This window comes from Anabrus simplex, chromosome 3, assembly GCF_040414725.1.
Source record: "Anabrus simplex isolate iqAnaSimp1 chromosome 3, ASM4041472v1, whole genome shotgun sequence".
Classification (NCBI taxonomy): domain Eukaryota; kingdom Metazoa; phylum Arthropoda; class Insecta; order Orthoptera; family Tettigoniidae; genus Anabrus; species Anabrus simplex.
Window position 1 is genome coordinate 514666412 of NC_090267.1, and position 12146 is coordinate 514678557.

The window sequence follows — 12146 nt, forward strand, 5'->3', positions numbered from 1 at the left end:
CTACAGTCTGGAAAGTATTCATTCTGCAAACAAGAAGGTCATCTGCCCTGCACGCCAAGCAGAGAATTCAGTGTATTGCTTAGAAGCTCTATGATCATTTTTTAAATAACTGAGACATGGCAGAAAGGATTTGATGATCTATTTCCTCTGCATGAATGAAGTTTTTACTCGCATGCAAGGGTTGCAATACATTATTCGGCTAAATAATAAGTTAATGTGTTCCACATGCCTTTGCTGGTGAGATGTAGTGTTTTTACAGTGCACTATGTCTTCTGGTATGGGCTATATCAAATTTGTTACTTTCATTGACCTGTCTCAGTCTCATCCTTGGCTTTGACAATATGAAAGTGACTGAGGTATGAGTGATGCTAGTAATACCATTCCATATGCAGCCAGTCCCTGTTATGAATGGTATGAAAATATCGCTCATAGGGTCGGTTGGTGCATGCATTTCAGTGGGGTTGGCAGACTGATATGTAATAGCAACGGCTGGTTCAGTGAGGAAAGCAACGGGAAACTACCTCACTCCTCATTTCCCTAGTACGCCTCTTCAGTGACGCCTAGGCTATTTATGACAGCTGTTAGCGGAGCTGCAGAGGATCAAACCAGCCTTCGGGCTGAATACCCAACATACATACAATGTGTTCCACTACCCCCGCTTTATTCACCTGACATGAGCATGGCAGATCTTTCCTTATTCCTGAAGCTTAAATTGAGCCAAGAAGGAGGATCTTATAATGTGTTAGCAACTCGAGCAATGGCAGCCGAAGGCAATCAGAAAAGTAGTATTCATGCAGTCCCCACTCATTCTACTGTCATTGTGTCCTGCATACTGAGGGGGAGAACTTTACAGAGGCATAAAATGTGCATCAGTAGCTTATCTAGAACTACAATACGCGACCTTTACACACACACACACACACACACACACCGAGAAATTTTTAATCGCACTGATCTGTCCTAAGCTTTGAGAGGTAAGATGAGGAAAAATAAGATTTTGACTAATTTATTGTTCAATTTAAGATAATACACATCAAGATGTGTATTTATCACAGAAGGTGATGGTTGCACCAAGTTGCCACGCTTGTTGCGACTATATGATCAAGTTCAATAGCACAGGTCAGCAGACTGTTATGATAAATTTGCTATTACACCGATTGCATATATGGAAAAACCAAACTTCTTTAATATTATGTTTCAATTTTGCAGAGAAAAGATCAGAGGCATGAAGAGTAACCAAGAGAGAAACAGATATTCAATGTTAGAAGAAGCGCTTGGTCTGAGCTACACATGCTGTGGAGGGGGGCACGACAATGAGTTGTGACAGCACGGGAGCGTACCTGGACCCTCACCTGCGTAAGGGCCTCCATCCTCTGCTTCAGCTCCTCCTCCATGTCCGGGAGTTTGGCAAACTGGGCAAGCTTCTGCTCCGACAGCTCCAGTTTCTCTTGAATAGCACGGATTTTCTCTTCTTGTAGCTGGGAACATACCAAATGAACCGCCTTTTGCAGTCAGGATGCTGTTCAAATTTCCAATAAATTAAACACAAAATTTAATTTCCATTAAATATTGAATGTTGATGCTCGTACATTAACCCAACGCAGCAACTTTTACACTCCTCACAGTTGCAAGCCTCAACTGCGATAGTGATGTCACTTACAGTGGCCTAATGCACTACAGGCCTACCAAATTTCATTCAAAATTCTCAAGTTTTGTTTTTCATAGTATTTAAGAGAAAATTTCTTGTAGTTCTCAAAAATGTCTAGTTTATGGTTTTACATGTAACTGAAATGTTTACCCCTTGGGACGGGGGAATAACCATTCTGCTCGAGAGCTTGCACATGTCTTATGCATGACCACGAATAAAATTTTAGAAATGTAAAAAAATCAAGGAGGTACCCAAGAAGCCACAAGAAGACGAATATAACTCAACTGCCAAGGAAGGAGTTGTATATGAACCAGCAGGTTTTTGAAGATATTTTAGTGGTCAAATAATGCAAATGAACTGGTATCTATGAATGTGATTTTAAAGTATTTTTTTCTAACACACTAATACTTTAAAAATGAAATAACATTTAACAGTAACAATATTTTCATGATTTCTGCTTTAAATTAAAACCAATACATGTCAGCATGTTCTCAAGCACTGGCGGAAAGGATACCTACAAAACTATCAAACAAATGATTGTTAAAACAATTTTGCTCATGTAATGAAATGAAATGGAGTATGGCTTTTAGTGCCGGGAGTGTCCGAGGACAAGTTTGGCTTGCCAGATGCAGGTCTTTTGATTTGTCTCCCGTAGGCGACCTGCGCATCGTGATAAGGATGAAATGATGGAGACAACACATACACCCAGCCCCCATGCCAGAGTAATTAACCAATGGTGGTTAAAATTCCCGACCCTGCTGGGAATCGTACCTGGGACTTTGCTCATGAAAACTTGACAGAAATAAAAAAAATAGGGTTATTATACTTGAAACCTAAAACTCTTCATAAATTTCAACAAGAATGCTAGGAACATTCCTCATACATTGTAGATTGTTTTGTTGAAAATTTTACATAATTTTCTTTGAACTGTGACAAACATTCTTCAACTTGAATAACATACTAAATTGTTATAAACAAATCATACAAAATTTGTATAAAATGGTACTGAAACCTACGTTTGTTTGGTAGTTACGAAACAACAAAAAAGTAAACATTACTGTATATTAATATAACGTACATGGCCACCTTAAGAGTAAGATGATGAAGTAGTCACAGTGAGTAGAATGGAGTTCAAATTGTACAAACCCATGTAACAGAAGCTGTGAGGATTGGAATCTTTAACGTTTAACTTGAAGAACAAGCCCATAAACCGAGCACAATTTTAATACACTCAGTTGGACAGCCCCCCCCCACACACACACACCCTTTTAAAAAAACTTAATCTTTTAATGGAGGACTGACTAATGTATGTATGTCCAACCCTTGTCCCATTTCTCTACGGGGTCTGGTATGAAGTGGGATGAATCTTAGTAGAGAGTTTTTACGACTGGATGCCCTTCTTGACGGCAACCTCATCAGTGGAGTTAATGAGATGAAATGAATGATGTGATAGTAAGAAGGAAGAGGATGAAACCCAGTGCCAGCACATAGCCTACTCCTGTCAAATAGCACCAAGGGGTCTGCTCGACGCTTTACACCCACAACCGAAGAACGAACCACCATCAACAGCATCCCACGCCCTCACTGTGGAGAGGTGTCAGACCTGTAAATTTCATGCCTTAACAATCAAGGCCACCAGGCAGGCTGGAGGACTGACTAATACAAATGGTAAATCACCCAGATATATAAATGAAAAAATGATCTGATACAAGCTTTTGGGCTTATGCCATGTAAGGAAATTAGGTGAAATTCTTTACGATTTGCAGAGAACTTTGCTCTGCTTCTTCAGAACAAAATCTCGACTGTTCATGAGGAAGACTTCTCCAAGAATGAAGTTTGAAATTAGAGTTTAATAATAGAAGTGGAAGTAGCACGTTCATTCATCATACAGCGCTAGCATTCCCTTTACTTGTGGCAAGATATACATTGGCCAAACATGCCGGTTCATTGGTACTCGTATCAAGGAACATGAATTAAATATTCGTCTCAACCACTCACCAATAGCCGAGCATGCTCTATCGTCAGCTCATGATGTCATGTTCCAAGATGCTCGAGGTCTTACACACACTAGACGCTACACGTCCAGGATTGTACGGGAAGGTGCGGAAATACGTAGAATTCCTAGCAATTTCAACAGGGTTATCAATTAAGTAATACGCGGTTGCCAGCCACTAAGGATTTATGTAGGTAGTTCCCTTCCCTGTCCCTTCACCGTGTACGGTGAGGCATCTGGTGGCGAATGAACATACCACTTACATTTCTATTATTAACGTCTAAATTCAAACTCCATTCTTGGAGAAGTCTTCCTCGTGAACAATTTAGAGTTGCTTCTGAAGATGCAGAGCAAAGTTCTCTTTCACCTTATTTTCTTGACATGGCACAAGTCCAAAGCCTATAAGTAAGGGACATGAAAGCATCAAAGGTAACGAGAAAATGATCTTTAGGAACATTTAACACACTTTATAATAAGAGACGAGTACCATACCAGCCTGAGTGTACTATGTTCTTTTTGAATAGTACTTTTGTTTCCATCTATTTTCATCATTCCTGAAGTGAACATGTTTGTGCAGTGGGGGCGATAGGAGTCATTACACGAATTCCAGCAGCGTTGAAGGTCACAAATGAATCAAAATTTCTCAAGCTTTAAAGAAGATTTCTAATTTGTTGCTTGGCTTGGTCACCAGTTCAATTTGGTCACTATTCCAGTTACAGTGGGTCATGCAGAAGGGAGAGCATTTTCATCACTTCAGTTAAATGAAGTTAAGACATAACAAATTTAAGGTTTTACGTGAGGCAAAATGTACTCAATGACCAGGCTGTAAAAAAGTCTGCTTTTTCTGAGTGTAACATATGACACTGGACCAAAAAAAAGGGCAATAAGAAAAACACTCAGAAGACCAAAGACAGGGAAATACAACAAAACTGATAGGTCGGTTATTAAATTTGTGTAGGAAAAACAAAACCAGAGTATCAAATAATTTGCAAAATTATTAAAATGTCGGCACTGGAGGTGGCAATGAGTTAGGAGTTCTGGTAACTGAATCTAAGCCTGTGGTGCTGAAAACAAACGGTGCTATGTTGTTGCTCTACTATTGCACAGTGCCTCCAAGCAGATTATATTTTTTTAAATCAGTCAAAACAGTTAAGTAATAGAAACAGTCTATATCAGCACAAATTACATTCCTTAGTTAGAACCGGTTTTGGAATATTTAATTGCATGTAATCATATTTATAATTTTAATGGAATGAGAAAAGACATGGAAATTATTCTTAAAAGTAATTATATTAGAATTAAACATTCAGGATAATATGGAAATATTTCTTACCCAGCAAAAAAATCCCACAAAATTGTTAAATGAATTGATCACTGAAAATATAAGTATTATATTTAATAATAATAATAATAATAATAATAATAATAATAATAATAATAATAATGTTATTGGCTTTATGTCCCAATAACTTCCTTTTTTATGGTTTCTGGAGATAGAGGTGCCAGAATTTAGTCCCGCAGGAGTTCTTTTGTGAGCCAGTAAATCTACTGACACGAGGCTGACGTATTTGAGCATCTTCAAATGCCACTGGACTGAGCCAGGATCAAATCTGCCAAGTTGGGATCGGAAGGCCAGCACCTCAACTGTCTGAGCCGCTCAGCCCAGCTATCTATATATAAAATAACATGTCCTGACTGACTGACTGATTCATCATCACTGAGCCAAAACTAAAAACATTTAAAGGGAGAGGGGGTAAAAATAACTCAAAAAGGTTGTTGAATTATTTCTATTAGAATACTGGTATCTCCAAAACTGAAGATACGTATGAACTGAGAGCATATTTTACAGGCTTAGCTGACATTGGACTCTCCAAACTGTAAAACTTTGAACAATAACTTACAGTTTAAAACCGTAGTGAAGCACGAGTATCTTGCTAGTTTAAGATGAACATTTTTATTTGAATCACATGTCACTTACAAACTTATGTGACACTAAGCGAAGTAACTTGAAATGCACAATACAAGAAAAACAGCTGACTCACAATAATAACACGTTGCATGTCTAACAAGTCCTACTATTTTCAAGTATCATCATCATCATCATCATCATCATTTCTTTGCTCCAGTAGCCGCGTGTGGTGGATACGAGCCTCCTCCAGTTTGTACTCTCCATACACAGATGTTGTTCATGTTTGCAATGCCAGTTTACATCTCTGATTTCAAGGTCCTTGAAAATCTGCTCCTCCCAAACATCACAAGGTCTTCCTCTTGATATCTTTCCAGCAACACTGCAGCCAAAGTTTGCTCAAGGAGTCCTATAGGGACCCATTCTTTCCATGTGACCATACCATTGCAATCTCTTTGCTCTGAGACTCTCCAGCAAGCTTGTTTCTAATCCAAGCAGTTGTCGGATATCGATATTCCCTTTTTTATCCATATTTGTTTCTTGTAGACAAGAACGGAGGAACATCATTCATTTTTGTTGCCTGAAGAAGACTCTTTGTTGATTCAGTAAGTGCTGCTTCCAGACCATACGTCAATACAGGTACCAGATATATTTTGTACAAGCTGATCTTGGAAATTAGCGGAAAGGTTTCATCCCAAAGTATTTGACGTACAGTGTGACAGAATGCGGAAGCTTTCTGTATTCTGTTGTAATCTCTCGATGTATGGTATTGTCTGAGGACAGAACACTACCCAAGTACTGGAGGTTGTCTACAATATCCATTCATAGATGAACAGTTGGAGAGTTTCTACTCATCACGAAGCCAACTGTCTTGGTGTTGCTGATTTTAAGACCTAATGTTGGAAAAGCTTCATGCCAAAGATCTAGCCTAGCTTGTACTTCCACTTTCGTCTCACCCCATTCCATTACATCATCAACAAAAACCAGGGCATTAGTTGTTTTATTGTTTCTTTTAACTGTGACTAATGATGGAATTTAATTTCCAAAAACTGGTTTTAACAAAGAAATATGATTTGTGCAGATATAAACTGGAAAAATAAAACAAAGAACACTTGGTTCACAGCGTTCATGAATGATTTAGAAGAATTAAATTTTCCAATGCTGAAAATTGAAGGCAGAGAAGAGATGGAGATTCTAAGGAATGAACACGATTCAAACTCATAACATTTTAACGAAGGCAGTACACTATTACTGACAACCAAGGGGCAGGCAGGTCCACCAGGATGAAGAAGTTTTGGGAGCAGAAGAAGATGCTGAAAAGCTGACTATTTAATATTATTAGACTTTAATGTATATAACTGATTAGAGTTCTCCAATGGGGGTATAAAAAAAAAACACCTTTGCTTTTATTAATTAACTGTATTGTTAAATCATCATCATCATCATCATTGTTTTTAAGTATGACATTGTAATTTTATGAAGATTATGAAAAACTGTTCTTTCATCCTTACAAAATAGAACTGAGGAAGGTTCACAATATTTTGGATATACTTTAGGGCTTATTAAATTATCTTACTTACAGAAAAGCTTGAATATGTTGTGATTATAGTACATTATTTAATTATTCTTTAAATACCTTCCAAAACTTCAAGGTAGTCCTATAAGTGAGCCTGTCCTATATTTGCACCAATGTGCACTTCGCTGAAGTGAACAGGTCATTTTTTATCGATCGCATAAAAGCATAATATCATGAAACACACTCTATACTGATATGAAGTAAGATATTGAACAACACAGATTACACAGTCCCTGCAGCTCACCTTGAGCTGAGCCTCTTTGTGTTGAAGTTCCTGCTCCAACTTCTCGTTGAGGTCATGCAGCGATGTTGATTCCCGCTGTGCATTCAGGTACCTCTTTTCCAGAGTGGCAATACGTTCCTCCTGCACAAGCAACACACAGTAAAATAGAGCAACTTTTGCAATTACATTGAAAATGCATCTCTGTTTATGAAGAGATATCATATCACATCCTTTCAATTTTAGAAATTCACACACTCTTTCTTACACAGAAACTGTCATTCTTCTAGATTTTCTCCCAACTCACTCCAGGAGTGATGATTTTAGCATTTTGAAATCAAAAAACTAGCATTTTCATTTATACATTTTATATAATTTGTAATTGAACATTTTATAGGTAGAATCATAGAATATAAGTTAATTCCGAAAAACAGGAAATGTCTTTCATAATATTAATGTAAAATTAAAACTGCATTTACACAGAGCTAATAATAAAATAAAAATTCATAAAATGTAACAAAATTATACATTCATTTTATAAATTATTATAGCTGAAAGCATAACACAGAAAAAAGGAAGAAATTCATATTGATACAGAATCAAGATTATAAAATGGAAACATACAAAATCCATTAAGAGTAAGTAACTTATCTGTGACACTGCTGAAGGACATCACAGAACATACCTGAGAATCTTGACTTTTGTCACTTACAATAATTAAATTGTATTTACTGATCTTTAACTTGTTGGTCTCTGAAAACATTGAAGAGCTATTTGCAAAAACTCAGTTCCTGAGAAGAGCCAACAGTATTTTCAGGCTGTTCAAGAGTGCACTAACTCCTCGGTTTAAGTTTCCAGAAGAAAAGTAAAGGAACATAAATAAACTTGCATTTAAAAAAAATCATTCATCTCACATTTATGTACAAATTTTGTGTTTTATCTTGTTTTCAAAACACATTATAAAGTGGTTTACAGGTTTTGAAAAATGAACATACAAAACTACAAACCTTGATAACTATGCTATTGCAAAAAATCACTACCCCTAGTCACATCTTACTTCCAGCCTCACTAGAAAAAGGCATCTCAATTTATAACATGTAAAAATCATTAAAAATAACATTTATTTGTTTTAAAAATTCTGAACAAAGCCACACATACCTGATCTTCCTTTTGTGCCACATTTTCACGCAGATCCCGCTGCAACTTGTTGTTACCTTCTTGAGCCTTCAGCAGTTCCTTCTGTGTTTTGGTCAAGTTCTCTTCTAATTCTGAAACCCTTGCTGTCAGCTCTGACACTCGACGTTGCCAAGTACCTAACTCTGTCGTCTGAACATTAAATAAATACCATTAGAGAGTGGAATATTTTCAGGCTATTTCACCAAGCAATGAAACAGGACAATAGAACACTTAATTTAATTACTAATGTCATTTAACAATCAATTTTTCAAACAATATTGCAATTAATAATAATCTGAGGGAACTCACTTGTTTCTCTATCGTATTCTGGAGCTCTATTACGCGAGCCACATCAGAATCTGGCTCAATGGCACCGTTTGACAAGCGCTGAAAGCGAGATGAAACAAAGAACATGAACATCCTGACTTTCATCTATGGCATTAAATGAAAAACTAGTTAAAACTAAATTTATACAATAAATGACATAGAAATACACAGGGCAAAGTACCACAGTAACACTTAGTAGATAATAATAATAATAATAATAATAATAATAATAACAACAACAACTTGGGGGCTGAGTGTTTGTGTTAGTCTACGTACAGCACATCACACGACAAACCACCACAGAAACATGCAATAGTCAGTAAAACCCTCCACATTCAGTTGGCATCAAGAAAGGCATCTGGTCGTAAAACTGGGCTAAATCTATGCAAGGTGGCAACAGGAAAATGGATAAGTGGGACGTTGATAGATGATCTCCAGAAAATTCCTCAAGGACTGGTTGCCAGTATAAAAGAGGTTCTTGATTGCCATACACGCAAGTCAAGATGACACTGAATTTTCATTTATAAAACGGGGAATGTTCTCTAACTTTTATGCCTTACAGGACTAACATTCATGAAGCTAAGACAAGTCATGTGAGGGGAAGCATAAATAAAACCTGTTGATTACAAAGATTACTGCGCTGCTTGCAGACAGTGCAAAACATCTTCAAGATTTGTTGGAGCGAGTCAACACTTGCTTGTAACAACAGGGTGCTCAAGATGAACGTGAAAAAGACCAAGTTCATAATCATGAGTAAGCAGAGGTCCATCCAGGCTAGACTCGTGCTAAGCACTGAGGATATCGAGTGTGTTTGACAGTGCAAGTACCTTGGGTGCAATATGAATTAACAATAGGAGCCCAGCCAACAGATCAAGGTAAGAATTGATCATACATGGAACATCAACATTAAAATGAAGGAGCTCCTCAGTAACCACAATCTCAATCTAGCTCTGAGACTGCAAATGATCTGGGGCTACGTTTCTCCCACAGCACTGTATGCAATGGAAGGGTGGACTCTACACCCCACCGTGCAAGAAGCTGGAAGTTACATGTCTCATGGACTGAAGAGCAAGGAATACTGACGTGAAGGAAATTTTAAACAAGAAGACTCCTTTCCATCAAGAAGTGAAAACTTGAATATTTTGGACACGTGATGCGGAATGAAAAGTACAGGATCCTCTACAGTTAATGATGCAGGGGAAGATCTTAGGACAACTGAGACCTGAGCAAACAAGAATCTCCTGGCTGAAGAACCCGAGGAATTGGTTTGAGATCAACACGATGTCGCTTTCTCATGTGGCGGACTCAAAGACTAGAATAGCCATAATCATTACCAACCTTCAACAGATGGCACAGCAAGAAGAAGAAGAAGAAGAAATAGAACTAAGCCCACTTCCTAGGTGGTTTTCAACGTTGAACAGAGACACTGCAGAAGTGTTTTGCATCTTAAATTTTATATCCTTGCATTTCATAAGTAACATACTAACTTGTTTTAAGGGGCTAAACATTGAAGTCATCAGCCTCAATTTGAATTAGATTATTACAACCTCTGCTGAATCAGCAAATTCTTTACATCTTCCTTGCTTAGACCATCAGCACGATATTACTTGCTGAGTACTTACAGCAGGGTTATTCTACCTACTTTAAGGTTGTAATAATTTCTTTACAACTTTGAGAGAAGTTTGTATTTCATAAAGTATTTCATGAAGTTTTTATCTACAACAGAATGATGATCTTGTAATCTAGAGTTCTTCTTCGTCTTCTTCTTCTTCTTCTTCTTCTTCTTCTTCTTCTTCTTCTTCTTCTTCTTCTTCTTCTTCTTCTTCTTCTTCTTCTTCTTCTTCTTCTCATTGAATGGTGGCTGTCATCAGGGCGATTTGGTTCTTGTTCTCAGCAACTCAGAAAATAGTGGGGGTACTGAGCCCAGACCATTCTCGTAGATTCTCTAGCCAAGATATTCTCCTTCTTCCCCCACTTCTCCTTCCTTCAATTTTACCTTGTAAAATAAGTTGAAGGAGTCTATTTTTATCATTTCAAATGATATGGCCAAGTTATTCAAGTTTCAAGATGCAGGGAGGGAGAAGGTTCTGGTGAACAATGCATTATTCCAGTGCAAGGACGTAAGGAAAATAACTGTGGTACTTTAACTGGACAGGGCATCACTTTGATTGACCACAAAGATAAGCGAGAAAGGTCTCCAAAGTAATCTATATATATAAAATAAGAGTTTTGTCTGTACATTGCTCAGAATTTGAAAAGAATGGTATTTCTGTATCGGTCATGTCCACAGTAACAAGAAAATGCATTTTTTACTTTTCCGTAATTTCTGTCTGTCTGTCTGTCTGTCTGTCTGTCTGTCTGTCTGTCTGTCTGTCTGTCTGTCTGTCTGTCTGTCTGTCTGTCTGTCTGTCTGTCTGTCTGTCTGTCTGTCTGTCTGTACACGCATCAAGAGAAAACGGCTGAAGAGAATTTAATGAAAATCGGAATGTAAAGTCGGGTGATGAACCGCTACAATCTAGGCTATAAATTATTTTAATCACGCTGAGTGAAATGGTAGTTTAGGGGAAGGCCTGAAAATTAATTCTCAAATATTTATGTTATTAGTGGCCGTGTCTTAATGAAAATCGGTAGACAAACATGGGAAATAAGTCGCTACAATATAGCCTATACACGCTGATAAAAATGGTAGTTTAGGGGAAGGCCTAAAATTTAATTGCCAAATATTTATTGTTTTAGTGGTCGTATCTTCACGAAAATTGGTATGCAAGGTCGGGGAATAGGTCGCTATAATCTAGGCTGTCAATAATGTTATTCACTCTGAGTGAAATGGTAGTTTAGGGAAAGGCCTGAAATGTAATCTATATACCGGGTGAAGCGAAATTCGCGCACTCATGCGTCGCAGTGCGACTCCCCACATGCCAGCAATAAAAAATGTATCTCACAAAAGTTCGTCCTGCGAGTATATCAGGCAGAAGAAAGGACGTTGAATAGTGGCAGTCTGGCAACACTGTAATCACATGTACGGTAAGTACCTCTGTCAGCAACAATTATCCGTGCTGTACAGTGGGTGCAGTGGATGGAGTTTTGGGTTGGCATGCAGGAGGTAGAGGGTTCGATCCTTGCTTGAGGCGCAATTTTTTATTTACTAATTTCCATCGGACATTACATACTGTAATACAGTAATACAGTAAGACCTTAGGTCTCATGTATCCTACATTTACAACATTTTGTAACGCTGAACACAACAAAATACTTTGCGTAACGTATGCCCTAACGAAATATAATGGACTTGAACGAGGC

The 12146-nt window shown here is 37.7% G+C and overlaps 1 protein-coding gene across 1 annotated transcript in view; it reads right to left on the reverse strand.

Annotated features, from left to right (window-relative positions):
- The window catches only part of Liprin-alpha (PTPRF interacting protein alpha), a 256453-nt gene that overhangs the window by 149445 nt on the left and 94862 nt on the right, over positions 1-12146 (reverse strand). The window contains exons 6-9 of the mRNA XM_068226883.1: positions 8829-8906; positions 8502-8669; positions 7368-7487; positions 1353-1478 (exon numbers count right to left, since the gene is read on the reverse strand). Coding sequence (XP_068082984.1) covers positions 1353-1478; positions 7368-7487; positions 8502-8669; positions 8829-8906 — 492 coding nt within the window. The remainder of the gene's footprint in view (positions 1-1352; positions 1479-7367; positions 7488-8501; positions 8670-8828; positions 8907-12146) is intronic.